Here is a 27,714-nt window from a genome sequence, read left to right on the forward strand (position 1 = left end):
ACAAAGGTACATCTACTCTGGTAACAGCAGATAGCATGAGAGTAAGAAATAGTTACAGTAATAGCTGGGGTTAAATTAAGAGGGAAATAGGTTTACAGTGCATATATGTAAGCAAGCAGAATAAGGTAAATAAGGTTGGTGAGCTTAAAGCATAGATAGGAGAAAGAGAGAGAGAGAGAGAAAAAAAGAGATAGATAGAGAATTCCTAGAAAAGTAAAGGACAGAACCTATTGGGTTAAAGCTAAGAAACAGTAGAGGTACCATTACTCTACTGGATGTACTCTGTAGACCAACTAGTAGGAAAGACAATGGGACAAATTTACAAGGAAATTTCAAAGAGGTGCAAAAACTATAGAGTAGTTATAACTGGGGGGAAGGGGGGACTTCAATTATCCAAATATAGACTGGAATATTCATAGTAAAAGGGCAGAGAGGGAGAAGAGTTCCAGGAATGTGTGGTGGAGAGCTTTCTAGATCAGTATATTTCAGGCCCAATAAGCAGACATTGGTGGATCTGGTTCTGGGGAGTCAAGTGGATTAAGGCTCAGCTGGCGAACATTTGGTAGATAGTGATTATTCAATCATAAGGTTTAGGTCATCTACAGAAAAGGGCAGAGAGCAACCTAGATTTCAACTAATTCATTGCGAGAGAGCCAACTCCAGTGAGGTGAAAACGGATCTGGCCCAGGTAGATCAGGGTCAAAGATTGACAGGCAAAACTGAAATGTAACAGTGGGCTGCCTTTAAAGGAAGAGATAGCTTGGATACAGTTGAGGTACATTCCCATGAGGCAAGCTCCCTGGATGACAAAAGAGATAAGGCAGCATGAAAAAAAAAGGTGCGTATGACAGATGTCAGGTGGATAACATAAGTGAGAACCCAGCTTAATATAGTGTGTTTGGGGGGGGGAGATTGAAAAAAAATAAGAGATGGAAAGAAAGAGAATGAAAAGACACTGGCAGCAAACATAAAAGGGAATCCAAAGTCTTCGGTAGGCTTATAAATAGTAAAAGGCAGGGCTAGAAGCGATTAAGGACTAAACAGGGGCTTTATGCATGGAGGCAAAGGGTATGGCTGAGATAGTAAATCAGTACTTTGCATCTGTCTTTACCAAGGAGGAAGGTGCTGTCAAAGTCTTGTTGAAAGAAGGGATAGTTGAGACATCAGATGGGCTAAAAATTGACAGAGGAGATATTAGAAAGGCTGAATGTACTTAACTACTTTAAGTCACCAGGGCTAGATGAAATGCATCTGAATATATTAAGGGAATTAAAGATTGAATCTGTGGAGGCACTGGCCATAATTTTCCAATCTTCCTTTGATACAGGGATGGTGCCAGAAGACTGGAAAATTGTAACTATTACACCATTGTTCAAAAAGGGTGTAGAAATAATCCCAGCAACTACAGGTCAGTCAGTTTCTCTGGGAAAGCTTTTAGAAATGATAATCAGGTACAAAATTAACAGTCACTTGTACAAATGTATATTTAAAAGGAAAGTCGGCATGGATTTGTTAAAGGCAAATCACATTTAACTAACCTGCTTGAATTTTTTAATTGATGAGGGTAAAGTGGTCAATGTGGTGCACATGGACATGCAAAAGGTGTTTGATAAAGCTTGTCAGCAAAGTTAGAGCTCATGAAATAAAAAAGGACATTAGCAGCATGGACATGAAATTTACTAAGCAACAAAAAAACAGCAGCAATGAATGGTTGTTTTTCAGACTGGAGGAAGTGGCAGTCCCCAGGGCTTGGGAATGGACCATTGCTTTTCTAGGATCATATTAATGACCTGGACTTGAGTGTACAAGGCATAATTTGAGAATTTGTACGTGACACAGAACTTGGGAGATATTGTGAAATGTGGAGGAGGATAGCGATGCACTTCAAGGAGGACCTAGACAGGCTGATGGAATGGATGGACACCTAGCAGATGGAATTTAATGCAGCGAAGTGAGGGGTGATACATTTTTGGGAGGAAAAAATGAAGAGGCAACAAACAACTTCAAAGGGGGTGCAGGAGCTGAAAAACCTGGGGGTCTATGCACACAAATTGTTGAAGGTGGCAATGCAGGTTGAGAAATTAGTTCATAAGGAATGAGGGGTCCTGGCCTTAGTGGGGCACAGAGTAAAAAAACAAGGAAGTTATGGCAAACCTTCAGAAAACATTGGCTCAACCCCAATTGGACATTTGCATCCAGTTCTGGAAGCCACAGTTTAGGAAGGATGCAAAAGCATTAGAGAGGGTGCAAAAAAGATTTACCAGAATGGTTTCAGGAATGAGGAAGAGGAACTTCGGTTACATGGATAGATTGGAGAAGCTGGGATTGTTTGCCATAAAGAAGCTTGAGAAGAGATTTAGGAGGTGTTTAAATTATGAGGGCTCTGGACAAAGCAGATAGGGGGAAACTGCTCTCACTGGCGGAAAAGTCGAGAACCAGAGGACATTGATTTATGGTGAATGGCAAAAGAACCAAAAGGCGACAGGAGGAAAAGCTTTTTGTAAAAAACATAGCATGTGATTAGGATCTAGAATGGAATGCCTGAATATGGCGGAGTCAGATTCAATCATGGCTTTCAAAAGGGAATTGGGTCTGAAGGGAAAACATTTGCAGAGCTATGGGGAAAGGACAGGCGAGTGAGACTAGCAGTGTTGCTGTTGCAGATAACCAGCATGGGCACGATAGGCCAAATGGCTTCCTTCAGCGCTGTAACAAGTCTCTGATTCTATGACTTTGTTTATTACATTGCTGGGCTCAACGTACAGACTGGAAAATTGAAGCATTTTTAGGTAGTGATTCATTGCAGACTAAAAGCATGGTGATACAGCAAAAGGAAGATCCTTTGAGTTCAGTGAAAATGTACAAAACAAGAAAAAAAATCTAATGTTACTTTGTGCAGAAGTCAAAATATATCCGATTATGCTAAAGGAGCATCATCACTACTTTCCTGACATGTTCGGAACCTCATTTACAAAGTTCACAGTAGAAATTCTCAAGGGAAGAGGAAGGAGAATAAGTTCAAGTAAGATGTTTGGTTCAAGGCTAGCTACATAGATCCACATGCAGTTTTACTCCATGCAACAATAAAAAACCCCATAGTTTGCCCACAAAAGAGCAAAAATATCTTGTAGGAAAGTCAACCCCAATCACATTTTTACAGCTGGAGAGCAGTCAGCCAGGAGTCAAGAGACCAGTTAGCCATCAGCAAGTAGGTAATCAATAATAAGCGGGGGCAGGGGGCGGGGTAGCTTTACCAATATTTCAAGCTTAACTTTCAAATCCATAATATTTATGAAAAAGAGCAAGTCTAGCTTAGTTTGCTGACATCTTGGACAATCCCCTCACTTCCAAACACCCATCGTTGTTAGTGCAGAAGATTTGTCAGCCGTGTTCATAAAATGCAAGAACCAACCATATGTTTAAAGTCAATTATCAATTTTTAGGTTTCACCAGTCATCCAGCTACTTACCCTCAGTTAAGATCCTACCTTCAGAGTCACATTGATGAAACAAATGTGCAACCAACTAGTTGCATATCAAATGAGAGCTAGCTGCTTTGTCACCCTCCTGTGATGACAGTTCAAGAATTTGCAATGATTAATTATAGCAAGGAATTGGACCAGTCAATAATCAAAAATTCCTTTTTAAAGTCGTAAAACCTGTTGTATTTCAACAAATCCTTCCAAGGACCACCCACAGTGCTTAATTGGATGTAGAAAAATGATCCTGTGGAGTTTTACAAGGCTGTAATTAAGCAAGATCTCTAAAGACAATTGTTCTAGCAGTTAACAAACTGCAGTAACACCCACGAACTGAATTGCAGTCTTCTCTCCACAGCATCTGTCATTTAATGCAATACACGTTCATCTGGAAAATTAAGATACTAACAGTCCAAATTATACTCAGGAGATAGACGGCTAGGACAGAACAACAAAAGTTAGAAGTGGAACCACAAGGGCACTCAGAATTGTACAGTCCAGTGGAATATCTAAATCAGTGGCACAAATCTGGGTACACTAAAGCTATTTAGAAGTGATCAATGGAGCAAAGATGTAAGAGTTGCATAACATATATAACTTGGGTTGTTACTGGATTGTGAAAACTTGAAGGTTTTCACCTAATCTACAAGGGTCAATGCTCATTGCACTGATGTCATTCAAACCCCAAGATGGTATTTGCCATCTACTCAGAGTTAGGTTTTCAATAATCCATTTTGCTTCTCACTGCAAGGAACCATGGTTCAGCTAGAGCGAAGAAGGTCCGATTGTGTAACTCAGTGTAGGACCCATGCACGGATAATTTTTCAATAAAGGATAGGAGGAGAATGTCCCCAACAATGTTCAGGCTGTGTGGAGTGCAATCATTGACCTCCTAGTTGCATGAAGCTAAGAAAGCTAATGTTTTTCAACATTAGGAAGATTAGGAGAAAGATTCATCATGTCCTATTCCACTTTGCTGGGATCTGACTCGTGGATTCATTGGGACCTCCGAAGAACCTTACTTCTCATCTCCCCTTCGCCCACAGATATATATAGGTGGGAGGCCATCTCCCAATTAACACCTCTATTTCCACAACCACTACATTCAAATTAGTCAGAGCTCATTTATATTATCAGCTCTGACTCATTTAGAGACATGAATTTCAGCATCACCAGAATTTACCCCACACACAAACATGTGCAAGCAAGCATGCACCCTTTATTTAGCCCCTGTTCAAAAGCAAGAGAACTTCCACATGCAAACCAAAGAGGGAAACTAATTACTCCAAATCTATTGGTACAAGGCTACATTTTACTGTAAAGGATGCAGTTTCCCTAAATAATATTTAAAGGTTAACAGCCAATTAAAGCTTTTATTTTGGCACCTGAAACCTTTTGAAGAGGGTAGAAAGTTGCTTCACAGTATTATAATAACAGCGCTATTTACCATTTTGTTTCATCAGTATAAAGGTGTCATACTACAGAAGGTATGCAAACATCTTCCTAGCCAAGATAACAGGCACACTAAATATAAGCAGCAAGTTCCCTCCCTATGATGCAGCATCTGTTACAGGCATGATAAATAACGGTAAACATATCCACAAGGGAAACCTGTGGATAAGAACCATGATGTCAAATAGAAAGCTAAACACATTGAACAGCAGTAATTTATCTATATAGTACTCATCACATACAGTTTCTGGATAATGGGTAGCTAGAGGACGCTGAGGAGAGAGAAAAAGGTTAAGAGGGGGCAAAAATACTTTGGAAAGCATGGAAATAGCAAGGTAAAAAAGGAGAGAATTCCAGCTGGCAGGCCATGATACTTTAATGAGAGACCATTAATGGTAGACTGGAGAATGATAATTAGACCATTCTTCGACCAGTCAATGATTAATGCTGGGAAGGAGTTTGAGGGGGAAGCAGAGATCCTGACAAAAAATCATTTTTCTGCATTGTAACATGAATACACATATTTATCACACTGCTGGTCATGACAGATTCTATTTATAGCATTTTTCATTTTCAAGATAAATACAGCGCTTCACCTTTTCACAGTCCAAGAAAAAAAATCAGCTGCAGTTTTTTTCCTGACAACTCACCCACGCTGTGCATACCAATGGAAACACACTTTCTCCCCACAACAGCAACAACCCCCCAGCACTCTCCCTCCCCACCTTTCCTGGCCTATCATCTTGCAAGTCACAGAAAATAGCAGATGGCTCAGGTTTTTCCAAGTTTAATGCAACCAAAGATGCGATAATGTGGCAAACAGTAAACAGAATCCACGAGAGCCAGCGCTACATCCTTAAACCAGAACCATACTTCTGAGACAACCTTGCGGGCAATTTAACAATCGGCTTCTCTAAGTCCTTGAAAAGAAAAAGGAGTCAGCTTCAGTAAAAGCTAGGTCCCAGCTTCAACTGTCAGCCATGCCTCAGTGGTAGCACTGTTCTTGGAGTCAGAAGGTCGCAGGTTCACGCCCCACTGCAGAGCCTTAAGCACTTACACTAGGCTGAAACTCCAGTGCAATGCTGAGGGGGTACTATTTTTCAGATGACTTTGAGTCAAGCCTGTCTTTCTGCTCATGTGCACCTAAAATATTCCACATAGAGAAAGGAAGAGAATTATCCCAGTTTACCACCTAACGTTTGTCTGTTAAACAATAGAATAACCGGGTCTTCACCTCACTGCTGTTTGTGGGACCTTGCACAAACTGGCTTGTCTTCAAGTGACTACACTTGAAGTGCTTATGAATGTGCCGATAGCAAGAAAGGTTTTATTGAAAGACAACATCCTTCTTTATGCAGGAGTTTAAAAATCCAATTTCTCACTGAAACACCATGTGCCTGCCAGCAATGCACAGTGATGTCGTTCTCCAAGTTATTACTGCCCTGCATTCAACAGATTTCAGAGTTTAAGTTTGCACTGACAGATGAACTTGCCACAAGCAGTGTGGAACACGCTGAAGTCATAAGTTTCTATCAGTACTCAGAAAATGGCCAATAGTTTAGTTTCTTGTTCATTTGCTCAGATTGTGGTTACCGAGGGAACAATTGTTGATGAATGTAGGATTTGCAGCATGCACTGTGATATAGAAAGTAAAATACCTTTCGTTATGCCAAAGTGTAAAAAGGGAGCAATCCCTTAAAAATGGCAGGGCTGGTAATTCAGCCCCTTTAAACAAGTGCTGAAGCTGTTTTAGCTCTGTGTGCAAATGAACTGACTCCATCCACTCAAGGTCAGCTCATCTGAATACCTTTCAAGTTCTCATGACGCCTTGCACATGAAGTACTAGGAGCTAGAGATTCAGACACCAGTGAAGTGATCATCCCTGTCCTGGAATGGAACTGGGAGAACAGGAAAAAAGAACAAATTTTCTATATGGCAAGAGATGAGAAACTGTGGAGGAGCATGTGGATTGAGTGTCCGGGTACAAAAATCATTAACACAGATGCAAAAAAAACTACGCAACTTTGACCTTTATGTTGAGATGATTAGCATACGCAGGAAGAAAGAGATGCTTCAATGTACAAAGCCATGGTCACACCATATCTGGAGTACAATCCCCACCCGCTTATAGCAGAAACACTCATGCGAATACAATTTCCCCTCTACACATGATGGCCAGCGTAACCCAATTTTGGAGTTGGCAAGCAACACAGCATTGGGACCGTGCTGCATCCACAGATTGAGAAATTCCTGGCTAATATCTGGGTTGCTTACAGCTGTGTAAATCGCACTGCCTCACAATGCAACCATGAAACAGAATCCTCACAAGTGCTGTCACTGTCAAGTACATTTGATCAAATTTTAACTTTAATTTCAAAAAGAAGATTTGATACTTTTTGTCTGCTTATATGTAATTTAAGCATCCCAGAGATGATCAAAAACAAGTCGACAGTTTATTAATGAACAATATAGTGTACAGTACTGTGATATTCTAAAGGGAGGTTTTATTTATATGGCAAAAACTAATCATTTGAATGGAGGCAAATGACAAAACCACTGTGCAGTGAAGAAAACACAATAATTCAACATCTGACATCTAGTATTTGAATTTTAGAAACACCAATTAGAATGAAATATAATTAATGAGTAAACACAGCTGTTTCTGCCTGAAATAAACACAAGATGCTATAACCAGCAACTTTAAAATTGACATTCATGGTTAGCTCCTCTTAGCCAATAGAATGACTATTTTACACCTAGACATTTTAAGTGATGGGACTGTATTTTGTTTGGTTCAAGGCACTGCACTTCAGGGAGGATATATTGACCGCAGGGGAAGTCACAACAGAGATTCACATGGTACCATGGTTAGAAAGGTTAAATAATGGAGACAGATAGCATAAACTTGAGTTTTATTCTGTTAGTTTAGATGGCTGAAGAGTGATCTAAAAAGGAATCAACAGAATAGATGGAGAGAAATTCTTTCCTCTGGTGGGAAATCCAGAAGAGGAGTTTATATTCTTAACATTTGGGTGAGGCCATTTAGAATTGAAAGCAGTAAGCATTTATTCATCCCAAGGGTAGGGGAAATTTGGAACTCTCCCCCAAAAAGCTATTGATGTTGAAACAATTGAATTCTCAAGATGAAGAGGCATAGATACCATAGATGTTGGCGTATAAGTCAACCTTTGAAGCCTCCACAAATCCCTCCAAAAACAGGGGTTGACTTATACAGAGTATAAAAGTGAACTGCCAGCATGGGTGGTAACCATATTTGTCAATTGTGGGGTCTGCTGTGTGGACATGTCTTAAACCCCAATGCATCTTTGCCACACAGTCCATATCACCTACTTGAACCCTTGCACTCACTTATATAGTATTGCTAAGTAAAACATCCATTTGGGGTGGAAAAATTGAGGCTGTCTACTAATGCAAATATAGCATGTCATGGGTGAAAAGGGTGGGGGAGGTCAACTTATACCCAGAGTTTAAGCAAAAACATGATTTTTGGGGGCTGGAAAGATACACTGGCTCAATTTATAAGCCGCGATCTATGGTATTTTAATCAGCCGGGTGAACAAGTAATATGGAGTAAAGATGGGTGGAGTCTATTATTAATGAAGTAGTGATAGGGCATTTAGAAAATCATGATAAAATCATGTTGAGTCAACATGATTTTATGAAAGGGAAGTAGCTAGACAGATTTATTAGAGTTCTTTGAGGATGTAACAAGCAGGGTGGATAAAGGGGAAAACAGTAGATGTAGTCTATTTGGATTTCTAAAGACATTCAATAAGGTGCCACATAAAAGGTTACTACACAAGATAGAAGCTGATGGTGTTGGGAGTAATATATTAGCATGGATAAAGGATTGGCTAACTAACAGGATAGGTCATTTTCAGATTGGCAAACTAACTAGTCAAGTGCGCCAGGGATCAGTGCTGGGACCTTAACTATTTACAATCATTACATATTAGTGACTTGGATGAAAGGGCCGACTGTGTTGTAGCCAAACTTGCTGACAATACAAAGATCGGTAGGAAAGCAAGTTGTGGGGAGGATACAAAGTCTGCAAAGTGATCTCGATAGGTTAAGTGAGTGGGCAAAAGCTTGGCAGATGGATTAAAATGTGGGAAAATTTGAGGTTGTCAACTTTGGCAGGAAGTACCGAAAAGCAAATTATTTAAATGGAGACTGCAGAATGCTAAAGTACAGGAGGAAACTGGGTACGTGAATCCTAAAAAGTCAGTTTACCATACAACAAGTAATTAGGAAGGCAAACAGAATTTTATATTCTATTCCCCTTGCAATAAAGGCTAACAGTCGGGAAGTGTTGCTGCAGCTGCACAAGACATTGGTGAGGCCGCACCTGGAGTACTGTGTACAGTGTTAATCTTCTTATTTACAAGGAGAGGTATACTTGCATTGGAAGCAGTTCAGAGAAGGTTCACTAGGCTGATTCCAGGGATGATGGGTTGTCTTGAGGAAAGGTTGAGCAGGTTGGGTCTATACTCATTGGAGTTCATAAGAATGAGGTGATCTTATGAAACATTACATTCTGAAGGGGCTTGAGAGGGTAAATGCTGGGAGGAATTTTCTCCCATTGGGGTATACATAACTCAGGGGTGGGGGTGGAGATACAGTTTAAAAATCATGGGTCGCCCATTTAAGACAGATGAGGAGGAATTTCTCCTCATTAATCTTTGGAATTCTCTAATCCAGAGAGCTGTGGAGGCTGGATCATTGATTATATTCAAGGCTGAGATAGATAGATTTTTGATTGGCAAGGGAGTCGATGATTATGTGGGGCAGGCAGGAAGGTGGAGTTGAAGCCACAATCAGACCAGTCATGATCTTGTTGAATGGTGGAGGAGCCTCTTTCGGCTCCTCCACCATTCATGCCTAAAGACATGCCGGGTTACAAATACACAGTTGGGTCTGACCAATACAAAGAAAGTGCGATTGAAGGCCACAGGGACGAACTAACCTGCAGGCAAGAAGGTGAACCCTATTGGTACAAGTAGGTCTCAGGAGACGAAATGATAATGTGGAATATCAGGCACAGAAATTCAGAATTTCCTTTTAATAAATGCATTTCTAAAAACACTATTGACATAGCAATAATGTACTCAGCAGATTCAGAAATCACCTACCAAATCCATTGCCTACACAACCTAAAAAAGGACAAGGGCAGCACACCAACACCTCCAAGTCTCACATCATTCAGGCTCAAAAATATATTGCCATCCCTTCATCGTCACTGGGATCAGTGCTAAGACCTCAACTATTTATACAAGTGCCAGGAAATAACCATCTCCAACAAGAGAGAATCTAACCATCTCCCCTTGACATTCAATGGCATTACTATCACTGAATCCACCGCTAACGTCATCCTGAGGACTACCATTGACCAGAAACAGAGCTGGACCAGCCATATAAATACTGTGGCTACAAGAACAGGCTAGAAGCTGGGACTTCTACAGCGAGTAACTCGCCTCCTGACTCCCCAAAGCCTGTTCGCCATCTACATGGCACAAGTCAGGAGTGTGATGGAATACTCTCCATTTGCCTGCATGAGTGCAGCTCCAACGCTCAAAGTTCAATACCAACCAGCCCACTTGATTGGCATCCCACCCACCACCTTAAATATTCATTCCCTCCATCACTAGCAAACAGTTGCAGAATGTGTACCATCTACAAGACACAGTGCAGCAACTCACCAAGGCTCCTTCAACAGCACATTCCAAAATCGCAATCTCTACCAGCTAGAAGAACAAGGGCATCAGGTGTATGGGAACACCACCACCCACTTGGAAGTTCCCCTCCAAGCCACACACAATCCTGACTTTGAACTATAATCACCATCCCTTCACTGTCACTGGGTTAAAATCCTGAAACTCACTCCCTAACTGCACTGTATGTGTACCTACGTCAAATAAACTTCAGTGGTTCAAGGCAGCAGCTCACCATTACCTTCTCAAGGGCAATTAGGGATGGGCAATAAATGCTGGCCTAGCCAGTGATGCCCACATCTTGTGAAAGAATACGAAGTGTTAGAGGAGGATGGTGTGGTCAACTGTGTCTCAAAACTGCAAGCAGGTCTAGAAGGCCGTGGAGGAATAGTTTAACTTTGTCACAGTCATTCACGATATCATTTGTGATTTTGATAAGAGTCGTTTCAATACTGTGACGGGGCGGAAACATGATTGAAGGGATACAAACATGGACTTCTGGGAAATCCGGGCATGATTTCAGAGGTGACAACTTATTCAAGGACTTGAGAGCGGAAAGGGAAGTTGGAGAAGTGGTGGTAGCTTACAGGGGTTCCAGAAGATGGCTCTCCAGCACTTTTCCAAGGGCAACTAGGAATGGGCAATAAACACTGGCAGTGCTTTCACAATCTATATTTCAAGCGAATCAATAAGCCTAAGTTGCTTACTTCAGCCAGTGATAAAAGTGTAACTTTTTTTTTTAAATTATCACACAACTGACAGATTTAATAATGTGCAAGGCACAAGACTGATAATTATAGACCAATTTACAGTTTTATTGCATTTTTAACATAACAAATATGCACCTAGACAAGAATAACCCAGCACCTTTTCAGTCTATGGGGGTGTTCCACATTTCTGCACTGTTGCTTCTTTCCAGGGACACAGAGGTGGAACAGTCAGGGTGATGGTTTTCAAACTGTGGTGCATAGAGACTTTAAAGGAAGCCAGCAAGTGCTCACAGGGTAGGGCTGGCCTTACGGGTGGGTGATATGGGCAGCCGGAGGCCAGAATGATGCGGGCTGGCAGCAGGGTACAGCCACCACATAGCCAGCCCACTCTGTGCTGTACATCTCACCTGGGAGGGGAGTGCGCACAGAGGACCATTTAGAGCATGCTCCCTAAATGTGTTTCATCGTGCATGGCCTTTTTGTTTGAATGCAAAAATCTTGGAGGGGACAACTTGTGAGGGGCCTACGCAGTACCTTCTGGGTTGCTGCCCAGCTTATTGCCTGAGAGTGGTACAAACAGCACTACATGTTAGTAAATACCTGTTTTTCTAAAAGAATTATTGCTTTCATATTGTGATTATGACATTGTTTTATCATTTAGACAGGGGGGAGGGTTGTCTGTGGTTACTAATCCATTTGCAAAATGGTCCTTCAACCGACAAAGTTTAAGGATCACAGAGTTAGAGAAGGTAACTGAAGACATGGTCAGAGGTTGCTTATGAAGAGAATGGGAAGGAGGAATGAAGTTAGAGGAATCAGGAACAATGTCCAAAAGCATGTTCAAAAGGAACAGCTTGCCAGCTTATGCAGAGTTCACAGATTCTCTGAATTACTTCAAATGAGATGGACCAGTTTCTGATTGGAGGGGCAAACATCTTGTACAAAAGGTGGGTATTATATAAACATAATTCAGGGCCAAAGTGGTATCTTAGATTAATTTCAATCATCTTCCCCCCAGACCCCAAGTTGCCATGGGCTTTTATATGTGTTTTCTTACCTCTCCTAAGAGATCACATAACTCTTAGATGGGATGTGGAGTGTATGTATTGTGTGGACGGTTCTGTGGACAAGGCTAAGAGGAGCAGAGGGTCTATTCCTGTCCATTAATCTTCACATGTTTATAACTTCAAGTGAACAATTCCAGCATTGTTACCAGGATTTCAATGAAGTGGAACTGTTGAATGCATAAACTCTATACTCTAACTATACCAAAAACATCAAAAAGGGCATGATTAGAGTGTTTTGGTGATTCTAACATGGGTCGTGCCTTTTCGGCTGTAAAGACTTGGGTGAAGTGCTGCTTGTTATAGGTCAGTCACAAGTGGGAGGAGCGACAAATTAAAGGCAAATTGCAGCAACATTGAAGTTTGTTATTTTACACAACAATAATGAATTCCATGTTGTAAATGCCACAAATAAAGGCCAGTCTTCAGGAAGGCCACCAAATAAAACACTGTACAAAGAGCAGAAGTGAAAGAAATTTCACCTTCAGCTGTTCATAGTGTTTGAGTGCAATGAATAAGTTCTTCCCATGTCTACTGCATCATCCCAGTGAGAATTCAAGGTCTTTTTGTTTCTTAAGTAGTTCCCTGAACCCACTGGTCTTTCCCACACATTTCTCAGCACCAAGATCAACACCTTTCCATAAACCATAGTACAACATTCAATTGCCCAACCATTCTTATTTACACTTTACTCTCAAATCAAGATCTCCAAGAGTGGTCCCACTATGTCACTAGCAGATGCAGCAGTACTAGCATACTAAAGAAAGAAGAGCACTTTGTACGCCATCAGAATTCTGAATACCGCAGTGCTGAATAATTGGCTATTAAACAAGCCTTTCCAATGTGAGATTAATTATCCAAATTCTATCATTATAGCACCAATTTGAAACCAATTTCAGTACAACATTTAAAAGAACTACTCTCAAAGGATCTGGGAAAATAATATCAAGAATAGCGTGAAGTAGGCCGATTGGCCACTGTTCAGAGATTAATCCACATTAAAAGGCACTTCTACACTGTACTTAGAACGGTTAGAACACTTGATCCTGATTTCAGAGTGTGTTGTCTGTGCGTCGCTGTTTAAACTGTGTCCCTAGGGGCCCATACAAAACCAATGATCAGACTAGCTTCCCACATGGCATTACTAAGATCATCCCTCTTGTCCCACAGGTAGGCTCATATTTTAATGGATCTTTCAAACTGGGCTTGTTTACGCTAGAGTGCAGCTTATGGAGGGAGATCCAGATATCTGTAGTTGGCTACATATTTTGATAAGGCCCTCTCTATGCAATGGTAGGGTATGTTTTTGGGGTGAATGAAGCATCAGTATTCGCATTTAATTAAATTTGCTATTCCATTTACTGATCAATTTTTGGACTCAAATATATGCCAATATATCATTCACAGAAGTGCCTATATGAGGAGCCTGGAAATTACTTGAGACAGAACAGAACAATTGGCTTTTTCTCACTATACAATTGACATGATGACCCATCTAAAATGAAGCCATTTATGTCCCTGCTATAATGAAGAGAGAGAAGGTTGACATGTTATTGCACTTCACATACTATCATTCACAGTAATAGTTTGAGACTATAAATCATTAAACCAGCAGCCACATTATGCCAACATAATACAATTGAAACAAGGCATTTGCAAGCATGTTGGTGATCCATGCAAGTACAATAAAAACCATCTCATTCTCAAAAAACATACATCCAGACATCATGTACAATAGTGGAGGATGGGAGGCAAAAGAGAGAATGAATCATAAGTAAGTACTGGATCTACCCCACCCAAGTCGTTCCTCGAAACCAATGGCTTAATGGGGAATTGGTGCTGTTAGTATCCTGATTGCCCAGCCTCAGGTAATCCAGCAAGTTTACTCTGGGGCACTAACAACCCACTCAACCAAATATAAAACCATGTTAAACCAACAGTCTCGAAACTGAAATTAATTTAAGGCTATCTTGCCTAGGTTAAAAAATAATCACAGGGCACTAACAACAGTATCAGAATATACACTTCACTACAATGTTCTTTCATGGTTGTTACTAATTGTAGGTTTTACAATTCTGGTATCCAACTTAGCTAAAGAAAAACAAAGATCGGGTTCATCTCGTACTGATGCCAAAGGTTTACAATCTGTGTTTTGCTCACCCAGTTTGCTGTAGCACCAACATTCATTCTTGTTGCAATTCACGAATTCTGACTATAAAAGGCCCCTAGAATGTGTGATCTCACAGACACATCATTTAAACCACAGTCATTTTGAAACGCAAATTATTTCATGATCCTACAAAGTTGGATTATTGAAATCAAGGCCACTTAAATTAGTGGCAAACAAATCCATCACTACTGTAGCAGGATGAATTTATTACATATTGGACATGTTTACAATTTAGCTCATTTTACTGCACTTCCCATGGCTTTTCAGAACTGGGAATTCACTCACCTCTGAATTTCTTAGGTGGGTTGTTCAAGTCTCCAGCATCTGGTTGCACCACACATCGATCATCCACAAGTCTTTCAAAGAAATACAGAAAAGATGGTTAAACAAATCTCAAGACATCTCCATTTTTTATTACTGACTTTCTTTCATTTTGTTCATTTCTTTTTCTTTTCCTCTCTACTGTAACCAATATTATTCCTAACTCTACTGAAGCCTATACCGATGCTACAGAATGTACAAAGAATGAGACCAGGGCAGACTCTCATTCCCATCTCCTATTGTCCACCTGCCAATTCTACATTTCATTGCTGAATGCTTTTACTCAGTATCATCTCATGAAACCAGTCTGCTTAACATTGGTAGTCAGGAAATGATGGAATCTCTACTAACAGAAAAAATAAAAGATCTAGAAACAATATAGGGAAAATCTTGCTTGACCAAATTTATTCAATTATTTTGAGGTGGTAACAGAGAGAAAGTAAACATTGGTAATGCAGTAGATGTAATCTATCTAGATTTAGAGAGGGGGAATGGCATGGGGGTGGACCAGTCAGAGAATATCGTTTGGCAAGATTGCTAAACTTAGTGCCCAAGCAGAGACAGACATGCAGAACTAAAATTTGTCAGCATTAGAAAAAAAAACCAGATGTAATCTAGGTCAGCCAAGAAGATTAGCGAACTTAAATGTAAGAGATAAACATTCCTTAGAAAATTAAAGGCATTAGGTCATGATTGTGATGGACTGGACAGTAAAAAAGTTAAAGCTTTGACAGGGCAAATCAAATGACCTTTTCTCATTCCATGTTTCCGATACTAATTCCGATACTAATAAGCAGTTGCAACGATTATCTTCCTCATTGATCAATTACAGTTAGTATGCTTTATTACATAAACTTATTTAGAAAAGTAGCTGAATCAATATCTCAAGATAATTATGTAATAAAAACAAAATGCTGTGGATGTTGGAAATCCGAAATAAAACAGCAAGTGCTGGAAAAACTCAGCAGGTCTGGCAGCATCTGTGGAGAAAGAAACAAACATTTTGTATGAGTTCAATATGACTCTTCTTTGAACTCTAGGTTTACGTCCCAAGGAAGAGTCACATTGGACTCAAAATGTTAACTCTGTTTCTCTCTCCACAGATGCTGCCAGACCTGAGTTTTCCAGTACTTGCTGTTTTTAATCAGAGACAATTATCTGGTCAACACCATTGACAAGTTGATGCTGTTATTTGAACAAACAGTATCACAAATAAACTTTGGGGAGGGGGTAGGAATGAAAGAGGAACTTGACGAATAACAGGCTGCAGCAAACACAGGGAATCCAATTTTAATTTTTGTATTCCACTTCCCAAAAAATGGTGTTCCAGAAGGTATTAGTTGACATGTCAGAAAACATTATGCAAACTATTTAAAGGCCTCCCAACATATAGACATTAGAAGTAAAAGTGCTAGGGCTTTTCTGAAAGCAATAATTTCATTCCCAGGTCTACCCAACCTTAAAAAGGAATCCACACCCAAGAGATTGGGGGACAAGCAACACACCCTACCCTTCTAACGTCACACCTAACTGCAACAAGGGCAAAAACAATATCTGTGAACTAACAGCAGACCAATCAGCATCTGTAGAGTGAACAAGCAGTCAACATTTCAAATTCTTACCTTTCATCAGTAGCACTGTAATGTGTTTAATCATGGGAATGGATAAGCATCTCCCACTCAGATATTTCCTCAGAGACATGAATTTCCCAAACCCCTTCCCTTCTCTCCTTAAAACACTGACTCAAAGCAACGCAGTTATACTGACATCCCATCTAACTGGCCAATATTCATGGTATGCCAGTCTAGACAGGAAGTATTTACTAAGCTATTTGACCTGCACAACTAATTGTAGTACTAAAATCTGACTTGATGAGGAAGTAAAATCGGGATGAAATCTAGGTGAGCCAAGGAGGTTAGTTAATTTAAAAGTAGAGATAAACTTTCCTTAGGAAATAAGGGACATTAGAAAGAGATGTGATGGACTGCCCAAAAATAGTTAAAACCTTAGTGGAGAGAGGTGGCATGATTTAGGGAGAGAATTTCAATGTCTAATGCTGAGGCAGCTGAAGGCATGGCTGCCAATGGTGGGACAAAGGGAGCTGGAGATGCACAAGAGGCCAGAGATGAAGAAAAACAGAGTTCTTGAAGAGTTATAGTCATGTGTTTTCCCAAAAAGGGGTCATTAAGGAAAAATCAAGAGCTGCAGCCTTCTTTGAAGATTTGGCCTTTTATCAGCCTAAGGTCACTGATGCCAATTCCAATGAGCATTATTGGCCTAATGAAAAATCGGGTAACGGAGCACAGAACAAACAATGCCCAAAGTCAACTGAAGACTGAAAGGTGAAAATTACACATGCAAAGCAGGGAAGTGAATCCTTTGCCACAGGTGCGTGACAGAAAAATGTTTTATTATATGCTATACCAAAGAAAGCAAAATAAATGCAGATAACCAGCATTGGTACATTGAGGAGCAGGCAGTTGAAATGGGTTGTCTATGGTTTATGCTTTACCATTGTACCACAATGAGTGAAAAATATTCAAAGGGCAGATGTCTATGACTATGCTTCTGGGTTCAGCTCCCATTGCAGATAGAGATACGGGAACATCGTTCAGGAGTGCAAGGCTTAGCAGAGAAAGCTGCTTAAAACGAGTAAAAAACAAACTGGCAGCAATCCTTCAGTAAGATAACACTCCAGCTGATCTGTAGTGTGAATGTCATGATTAGTTCTCAACACATTTAATTGCAACTCTAGAGCCCCACTGAGCAAATGTTTACCAAGTTCCAACGTATTTATGAGTACAGCCCTTCCCATGTGCAGCACTAAAGAACGTTAGTGTTGGATATGAACTCGCGTTTTAATTGGCAAGATCCTTTTGAACAAATATTGCCCATGTTTAGTTTTACGTTAATTCACTCAACATAAACCACCGCATTGGCTAATTAAATAACAGTTCTCTTTGCTTTTGTAAGATCACATATTAAAGTAATTGTTCCAGTTCTATAAATTGGGCCAGTGAGAGAACCAAGTGTACAGCTGATGGTATTACATCAAGAGATCAATTTTTTCAGAGCAAGAAAGCCAGACTTCACTTTAAATGGTATTGAAGCTTGGCATACAGGATTTCCTAAACCCAGTGGCTCTCGTCAGTTTCACTCTTGAGTCCAAGAAACCTACCGGAGCGTGTTTACCTTATACTTACCCTAAAGTACTGATGAATCCGTTGACAGATCCTTCCGAGTACAAGGAGACTATATCCCCAATGTGAAGAAAACTCGACATCTTGTCAGACATCTCTCATCCCTTTCTCTCGGCTACCAAGTCAAGCACAAATTATATCTCCAGCCCTGTGATGAGACAGATAAATAAAAGTTCACATATCAAAAGAGAATAATGATAATGTTAAAAATATTACAAAATTATGCATTTATGCCATTACAAGTAGAAAAAAAAATCAACGCCTTTAAAACATATCCCAAAACAGCTCCGCAAACATTCAGTGAGTTTAACCTCGAACCATCATAAAGGTAATTAAAAACTCCAAACTCAGAACGATAGCAGTGCGGGGAGCGACACTGCACACAGTGACCGCTACATTTATCGACTTACGATGCAGGCATCAGCTTAGTATTAGTCAGAGACACAAGTTACAACAGAAATCGCAGGATGCAAAAACATAAATCGCTGCTTCAAACATGAGCCAAAGGGTGTGCATTCATTTTATCTCAGCCATTCGTTTATATAAATCTTTAGACCCGCAATCCGTTTTAAAGTTGCAAGTTTAGGAAGTTTACCTTAAAAAAAAATGAATGAAAACCACAGCAGATTTATTTCTTATTTTAGGTGCTGCTTCATTCTGTCTTGCTTGACTTTTAAGTTGATTTGAAGTTAAAACAACATACGATATGTTAAAACCACCGACCTTAAGGGAAGAGTTGAAGCCAGGAGGAGTCCGAGCGGATAGTGGTGTGAAAGTAATATCTAGGTAGTCTAAAGGAAGTCCATGGTTGCTTGTCTTTTCTTTGACCCCTTCCAGCAAGACAGTTCCCGTTAGATAACACTGCTCTCTGCCAGCCCTTCTCTAGCAGTAGCAGCAGCAGCTGTTGCTGCTCCTTCGCCTATCAGAGAATCACTACAGCCCACCGTGCACCCTGGGAGTTGTAGTCCCACCCACCCGCTCAGCACTGAGGTCGGGGCGGCACGGGGACTACAACACCCAGCATGCCCGGGAGACCCGCCCACGCAGCAAGCCCAGCCGAGCTCCACCCCCTCATGGCCATTGTGAGGTCAGTGACGAACATTCCTGAGCCCTCCAATTGGCTCGCCCGCTAGTCAATCATTGCTCCCGCCCCACCCCCTTTCCAGCGCTTCAAAAGTTTCCGCGAGGGACCGAACTTTTATCAGCGACAGTTTTACAGCCTGCATTTGGGTCCAAAAGTTGGAGTCGTTTTATTTCCCTTTATAGCAGCACAATTCTTTGAAAATGTTCACTGCTTTAGAAAAAAATATATAAAAGGGGAACACGTGAGAGCAAGCCCTTATCTAGCCGTATAGGGTTAAATATCGTTCAATTCTTTCAGGAACCAGCATAAAACAAATAGTATGAATTATATTAGTCATTTTTTTGGGGTGGGGATGTGGTGTCCAAGCAACTGTGTTTTTTGACCCTTAATAAAAACCCATAGTTGAGTCTCCAAACTAAACCGTTAAGACTCGACACAAGCAGAATTAAACGAAAGAGTCTGAACTCCTGGAGGTCCTGTTAACCATGCTGAGTGGTCAGTCATCAAAAAGCACCTCCGAGTACTGCAATCTTACCTGGTATGCTGGTATTCTGTCTCTCGATATGCTACCTTTGTGCCACCTTCATTTCTCAACCCCCCCAGGAGACCTATTTACCTCCCAACACCCAAGGAAGATAGTCACCAGTTGGTTAATGCAATTGACCATAAGGCTTGAGCCCTCACTAACCAAACAACCCATGCCAGGTGCTCCTTAAGGTTAATCACCTTGAAATGTGAATGAATGGAATTAGTTCCACTAGTGGGAGGTGTAAACGCAAGCACCGACTCTAAAACCCAGCCCTGAATATTGGAACACAAGTTCTCATATCTGCCATCCAGGTATCACCAAGCTGTTGTTGCCTCAGATGAATTTTAATTGACATATACCTTCCATGATTGAAGGATCTATTGTGATATGCCAGTTACCGTGAAGCTCTGGACATGCACGCTCAATGTCAGGTATTAGGTTTAATTACCAACATCTGCTTAATTCAGGTCCCCATGCAAGGAGCATTAGAAAAAGGACTTGCCTGTCCTGAGACCAATTTACACTTCTGGGACAAGTTGTTATGTCTGTCTTTCCTGCAGCAGTTTCTCCTTTGTTCTATTATCTACTTCATGGCTCGACTCTGGGTGACACATATGGACTGAAGCAAGCATTGAGTGCCAAGGAGATCTGAATAATAATGGGCATCTGGACACATGCCTTTTCTGCCCCAAGCAAGGCTTTGGGACATTCAGTGAAAAAAGATTAAAGTGTCCCATCTTCTCTCAGCACTGGTATGAGGAATTGCATTCAGTCTAAACTTGGTTCACATTGGTACCTTGTAAATGTCAACAATCGAATCATCCTTTTACCTTGCCAATGAGTACTTTCAAGACTTCCTCTTGAACCATAAAAAGTCATAAAAGCTAGGCTTTGTGTATCAACCACCATATCTCACTGTTTAACTGAATTGTCCACAACATTGAGAGGTCTGTTGGTGAGTCTGACAAGAGAACAACATGATCCATGAAAAAGATCGCTGCAATTTGCTTCACCCCGTTAGCCAATTTTATGTTTCCATATTTTGCTTTGTTACGTTACTAAAAACAGAGTGTCCACTAGTTCAGTGGCAGTATTCCCACCTTGAAGTCAGAAGACTTGGGTTTGGGCCCCACTCCAGCCAGCCCCAGCAAGCAGACACTGAAGTGCTGAGTTGGCAGCCAATGGGGGCCTTCCCATCGTAAAGGGTGGGTAGCCTTTATAGCAGCACAGATAAGGGAACAAACAAAGTAGGAGCACGAGTAGGCCAAGTGGCCCCTTGAGTCTGCTCCGCCATTCAATAAGATCTGATCTGAATGTAACCTCAACCCCACATCCCTGACTACCCCCGATAACCTGTCACCCCCTTGTTAATCATGAATCTGTCTAGCTCTGCCTTAAAAATATTCAAAGACTCTGCTTCCACCGCCTCTGAGGAAGAGAGTTCCAAAGACTCACAACCATCACAACCCAGATAAAAACCACGAGGAAAGCAACAGAAATCCATTTCAATCATGTATCCCTCATCAGTATCTCATGTATGAGATTTGATTTCAAACCTGCCTTAGGGGAGAACACAATGCATGGACTTTACTAAGCCTGACACAAAGCTATATGTTTATTGGCAGTATAAAAATAATTACATGCGTTCTTATAAGTCTTATTACATTGTCTTTTCATCTTTGTATCGCATATTCTCAGATAAACTCAATCTTCAAATCTTCCTTTTGTTATTAATCACACTCTTGGAAAATACTACAATCAGAAAATATAGATTTTGTTGCAGGTCTATCCAATTTCTGTGGCACGGTTATGTTTTTCAAATACATTTGCACATTATAGAAAGTCTAAACAACATTTAATTGAAAAAACAAGATTAAAATGTTAACTCACTATAATTATTATTAATGAAATTATTGCAATAAAATGTTGATACATTTAAAATATGAACAGCAGCAATTAAGAACAGCCTTTTTAAAAATAAACCTTAAAACACAAATTCCCCTACTCAAAGAATATCACAAATAATTTAGATACAATATATAATCCTATTAAACGCCAATATTTACCAAGGTGAACCAATAACACATATCCAACCACCAAAAAAACTAACCTTGAACAAAAGAGCAAAAATAACACAGCAGTAGCCAGAAAGATGTCAAAGCCGCAGGGTATCCACAGCTCTCCGTGAAGTCCTCCAAAGCTCTGGGGCTGTGACTGGATGAACACTGCACATTGTGACCTTCTTGTTCTTCTCTGCTGCTTGTCGTCAAAATGTAAGCCGAGCGGTTTGATTGGCTGGTTTATATCATGTGATATTCGGCGACCGGAAGAGAAGCTAATGTCGGCCATTTTTGGTGTTTATTTGATATAAATCTGCGGGCTTTTGTTTTCACTAAAATCTGCAAAACAGAAAAAAAGGAGGACAGGGACAGGAGCAGGAGCAGGTTCCCTGGACTATGCCTGACAGGGCGGGGTGAGGCTGCGGAATCTCGGAGGATTCGGTGCCTTGATTGATCCACGAGGAAACGGCAGTGATGAATCTGACAGGGACGGCGACGTTGCCGATCAGCTGATCGATCACATGATCTATGGCCAAGATGGCTTTCCCCAGGTTGAGGTGTTTGGGCGGGAGAGATTTTCTATTTTATTTCTATCCCACACTGATTGCCCTCTTCGTCGGGCTGAGTCCCACATTTGCTACAAGTCCGTCACCGAAAGACAGCGGCTCATCCTCTGGCTGCGGCTGTACCAGTCGCCGGGAAGCTATTGGCCATTTCCCCGATACTCCAAGTGATAGCATCTCCTTGGCGAAACAGGCAGCTGCCAAATACTCCAAGGAGGCCAACGTTGTAGGTCAAGAGATCGCAGAGGACTACAGGCCACACCTAGAAAGGCGCACTAATCAGGTAGACAACTTATCTAACCTTCATGCGAACATACGAATTAGGAGCAGGAGTAGGCTACTCGGCCCTATGATGTAAATAAGATCATGGCTGATCTGACTGTAACCTCAACTCCACATTCCCACCTACCCCCGATAACCTTTCATCCCCTTATCAAGAATCGATCTACCTTAAAAATATTTGAAGACTCTGCTTCCACCTCATTTTGAGGGAGAGAGCTCCTAAGATTCACGATCCTCTGAGAGGTAAAATTTCTCCTCACCTCTGTCTTAAATAGGCGACTCCTTATTTGTAAAAGGTGACCTAACTTAACCTAACCTGTTTGCTAACTGCCAACACTGTTACGCATCATACGCACATAGGACTTGGGAACAGGAGTAGACCATTCGAGCCTCCTTTGCCTTTCCATAAGATCATGCTGATCTGGTTGTGGTCCCAACTCCACTTTGCTCCCTTCCGCTCCTCCATACGTCAACAGGTAATGTATCAATGGAGTATACACATGATGTAGTGTGATCTGAAAAGGTGTTTCTAGCTTGTAAAAATGTAGTTACAGTATCAGACACTTCTTAGTACAGGTACCCAAAAATTTAACAGGCTCTTATTAGATAAGTGAAAGCCTTTCCTGACCTCCGGCTGACCCAGTCCTTCACAGTCCTAAAGTACTTATGAAGTCAAGTCGCTATTGCATTGGAGGAAAGTGCAACTTTGGAAAGGTTTGTTTAGCTAATTTCTGTTGTCCCTTGGACACAAGTTTAAACAAGGATGTGAATATATGAATCACGTAACAGTGCTCCTGATTTTAAAAAAAAAATCCAGGTCACTTGTTCCTCAATTACAGTATGAATGGCACAGCGGGAGTCCATTTGGCCATTGTGTCAATGCCAGCTCTTTGAAACAGCTATCCAATTAGAATCACTCCCCAGCTCTTTCCTTGTTTGTTTTTTTTCCTTTTCAAGTTTATGTACAATTCCCTTTTTAACAATTATGATTGAACCTGCTTCCCTGCAGTTAAATTGAATTCCTGATCATAACATTTTAAAAAAAATTTCCACCCCCCTGGTTCTTTAGTCAAGTCTGTGTTTTTGCTCACGGGTATTGTTTCTCCCTACTTACTCTATCCAAACACCTCATGATTCTGAAAACCTATCAAATATGCCCTTAATTTTCCCTGCTCTAAGGAGAAATATTCTTAAGGAGTTAAACCTTATGATGCTTGGAGTTAGAAATCCTAGATTTTGAGATTGTAGCATTTGAAAGCGATGAGTAGTTCTGAAATAGAGAGCGATCAATCCGTTTATGGTCAATTGTCAGGATGGGGAGGGGGTTGGTGGTGGAGGTCAGGACCAAAGATGAGAATGTTTTCTCTTTCACCTGTGATGTGAAAATCCAGAGCAATGTGGACTGTATTATTGTAACGTGACTGTGAGGAGTCACTTACAAAGAGGATGTAGACAGGTTGTGGAATGAGTGGACAAGTGGCAGATGGAATTAATGCAGAGAAGTTCAAAATGATTCATTTATGAAGTAAGAATGAGGAGAGGCAGCATAACATAAGAAGTAAGCAAGCAAAAAGACAGCAGATCATCACTGAGTGCAGCTAGTCACAGAGTGTGAACTTGGGAATTTGGTAAGTCAAGGAACTCAATGCAGTGAAGGAGGAGGGAAACGGGTAAGTGGTTGGTGAGTGTTTTTCTCATTTTATTTTTCAAAACACAGGTAATTTAGTCATAATTGTAAGGTTTTATTCGTATTGGTAAGGTTTACTAGCAGTAGGAAAGCTCATTGGGAGTAGTAGAGTTTATTAATTATAAATTAATTAAGAAAATAATTAACACATAATAAAGATGGCAGGACAGTGGTGAGTTGCAAGAAGTGTATGAGCCTCAGCCCTTGCGACTGTCCAATAGGTTCAACGTTCTTGCTGCTAGTGGGGACAAATGTGGGGACTGCAAGGTGGATGAGTGAATTGACCATGGCACTGTGGTACAGGAAGCCATTTAACGGGGGGAGTTAATAGGAATGTACTGCTGCTAGGGGACAGTATAGTCAGGTGGATTGACACAGTACTCTTCAGCCGAGAGCATAAGTCCAGGAGACTGTGTTGCCTGCCTGGTGCTAGGATTTGGGACATTTGCTTGGGGCTGGAGAGGAACTTGCAGTAGGAGAGTTGTCGTAGTCCATGCAGGTACCAATGTCATAGAAAGGACTAGGAAAGAGGTTCTGCTGAGGGAGTATGCGTAGTTAGGGGCTAAATTAAAAAGCAGAACCTCAAAGGTAAGAGCCACAAACAAATTGGCGCAGGGTAAATAAGATTAGAGAGATGAATGCATCTCTCAAAGCTCAAAGACTTGAATAGGGGAAATGGGTACCATTATTGGGGAAGTAGGTGCTGTAAAATTGGGACTGGCTTCACCTAAATCATATTGGCACCATGTTCTGGTGAGTCATACAACTAGGGTGGTAAAGAGGACTTTAAACTAAATAGTGCAGGGAAGGGATTGTTTGAGATGAGATGTGGTAAATCAAAGGGTAACAAAGTAATAGAGCAGGGTAGCAATTTGGGTAAAGGTAACCAGAGTGCAGCAGGAAGGGACATGGAGTACAAATTTAACAGATAAGCAGATAAGGCCAGAGATTGCGAAAATGGTGAAAAGAGAGAGTTAAAGGCTTTGTATCTGCATGCACACAGCATTCATAAGAAAACGGATGAATTGTTAGCTCAGGTAGAAATAAATATATATGACCTGATAGCCATCGCAGAAATGTGGCTGCAGGGTGACCATGGCTCTAGGAGCTGAATACTGAAGGGTAATTGACACTTCCCAAAGATAGGATAAGGTGGTGGTGTAACTCTGTTAACTAAGGATGAAATTACAACAGTCGTGAGAAATGACCTTTGCTCGAAGGAGCAAGATGTCAAATCAGTTTGATAGAGATAAGAAATAGTAAAAGTAACAGGTTACTTGTGGGGGCAGTTTATAGGCCCCCACCGAACAGTAGTTACATTGTGGGACAGAGTATACAGGAAGAAGTAAATGAGCCATGTAAGAAAGGTACTGCAATAATCATGGGTGACTTTAACTACATGTAAATTGGACAAATCAGATTGGCAGTGGTAGCCTGGAAAATGAGATTGAGTGTGTGCAGGACAATTTCTTGGAGTACTACATAGAATGCCAACCAGAATATGGTAGACCTGTTAATGAGCAATGAGACAGGGTTAATTGATAACCTCTTGGTAAAGGAGCCTTTAGGTGACAGCAATTATAACACGATAGAATTTCATGTTCACTTTGAAGGAGAGAAGCGTGGGTTTAAGCCTTGTGTTTTAAACCTAAATAAAGGGAATTATAATAGTATGAAAGTAGAGTTAGCTAAAGTGAACTTTGAAACTAGTTTAAAAGATAGAACAGAAGAGATGCAGTGGCAGACTTTTAAGAAGCTATTTAATAGCTCAGCAAAGATTTCTCACGGTATGGAAGAAAGACTCTTTGAGAAGGATGCATCATCTGTGGCTGAATAAAAAAGCTAAGGATTGTATCAAATTGAAAGAAACACTATACAGATCTTCAGAGATTAGTGATGGATGAGAAGATTGGTCAGATTTTAAGAACCAGCAAAGCATGACTAAAATTAATAAAGAGGGAGAAAGTTGAGTATGAGAGGAAGCTAGCTAGTAATATAAAAACAGATATTAAGAGTTTTTACAAGCATTTGAATGGGAAAAGAGTAACTAGAGCTAATGTTGGACCTCGAGAGAGTGAATCTGGGGAATTAATAATGGAAAACGAGAAAATAGTGGCAGTGTCGAACAGACATTTTTTCTGCCTTCACTGTAGAAGGCTTAGAAAACTTCCCGAAGATACTTGGAAAATCAAAAGGTGAACGCGTAGGAGGAACTTAAAACAATCACCATTACCAGCAAAAGGTGCTGGGAAAACTATTACACCTGAAGGCTGACGAGTCCCCAGGACCAGATGGCCTGCATCCTAGGGTCTTAAAATAAGTGGCTGCAGAGATAGTATATGCATAGGTTATAATCTTTCAAAATTCCTTGTATTCTGGAAGGGTCCCAGTGGATTAGAAAATATTGAACTTTAACACCTTTATTCAAGAAAGGAGGGAGACAGAAAGTGGGAAATTACAGGCCAGTTAGCCTAACATCTGTCATAGGGAAATTGCTAGAATCCATCATTTAAGGAGGTTATAGCAGGATGCTCAGAAAATCATCACATGATCAGGCGAAGTCAACATGGCTTTGTGAAAGGGAAATCATGTTTGGCTAATTTATTAGAGTTCTTTGAGGAAGTAACAAGCTAGGTGGATAAAGGGGAACCTGTAGACATGGTAGATGTGGATTTCCAAAAGCCATTTGATAGGGTGCCACATCAAATACACACAAGATAAGGGAACATGGTTTAGGGGATGACATACTAGCATGAAGAAAGGATTGGTTAAGTAACAGGAAGCAGAGGGTAGGGATAAATGTGTTTTCTTTTTCAGATTGGCAAGCTGTAACTAGTGGAGTGCCACAGGTATCAATGGTGGGACTTCAACTATTTACAATCGACATCAATGATTTGGATGAAGGGACTAAATGTATGCTAGTTAAATTTGCTGATGACACCAAGATAGGTAGGAATGTAAGTTGTCAAGAGGAGGTAGAAAGTATGCAAAGAGATAGACAGGTTAAGTGAGCGGGCAAAAATTTGATAGTTGGAATATAACATGGGCAAATGTGAACTTGTCCTGTTTAGCAGGAAGAATAGAAAAGCAGTATACTATTTAAATGGAGAGGGATTGCAGAACTCTGTGGTACAAAGGAATCTGGGTGTCCTGGTACAAGAATCACAAAAAGTTAGTGTGCAGACACAGCAAGTGATTAGGAAGGCAAATGGAATGTTGGTGTATATTGCAAGGGAAATGGAAAAGTAGGGAAATTTTACTGTAGTTGTACAGGGCATTTGTGAGACCACATCTGGAATACGGTGTGCAGTTTTGATGTCCTTATTTGAAAAAGGATATAATTGCATTAAAAGCAGTACAGAGAAGGTTCACTTGACTCATC

At 40.7% G+C, this 27,714-nt stretch overlaps 2 protein-coding genes across 3 annotated transcripts in view; one reads left to right on the forward strand and one right to left on the reverse strand.

The window, feature by feature from the left end:
* Window positions 1-22,157, reverse strand: part of itpr1b (inositol 1,4,5-trisphosphate receptor, type 1b) — a 490,770-nt gene extending 468,613 nt beyond the window's left edge. The window contains exons 1-3 of the mRNA XM_078543785.1: window positions 21,851-22,157; window positions 18,131-18,275; window positions 14,892-14,962 (exon numbers count right to left, since the gene is read on the reverse strand). Of these exons, the coding sequence (XP_078399911.1) occupies window positions 14,892-14,962; window positions 18,131-18,222 (163 nt within the window). The 5' untranslated portion in view covers window positions 18,223-18,275; window positions 21,851-22,157. The remainder of the gene's footprint in view (window positions 1-14,891; window positions 14,963-18,130; window positions 18,276-21,850) is intronic.
* A 33-nt stretch (window positions 22,158-22,190) lies between these two features.
* The window catches only part of sumf1 (sulfatase modifying factor 1), a 140,654-nt gene continuing 135,130 nt past the window's right edge, over window positions 22,191-27,714 (forward strand). Inside the window, exon 1 of one of the 2 annotated variants that reach the window (XM_078543787.1) lies at window positions 22,191-22,646. In XM_078543787.1, the coding sequence (XP_078399913.1) occupies window positions 22,329-22,646 (318 nt within the window). In that variant the 5' untranslated portion in view covers window positions 22,191-22,328. The remainder of the gene's footprint in view (window positions 22,647-27,714) is intronic. The other variant, XM_078543786.1, reaches the window with a different exon arrangement.

The sequence above is a fragment of the Cetorhinus maximus genome, chromosome 6, assembly GCF_964194155.1.
Source record: "Cetorhinus maximus chromosome 6, sCetMax3.hap1.1, whole genome shotgun sequence".
Classification (NCBI taxonomy): domain Eukaryota; kingdom Metazoa; phylum Chordata; class Chondrichthyes; order Lamniformes; family Cetorhinidae; genus Cetorhinus; species Cetorhinus maximus.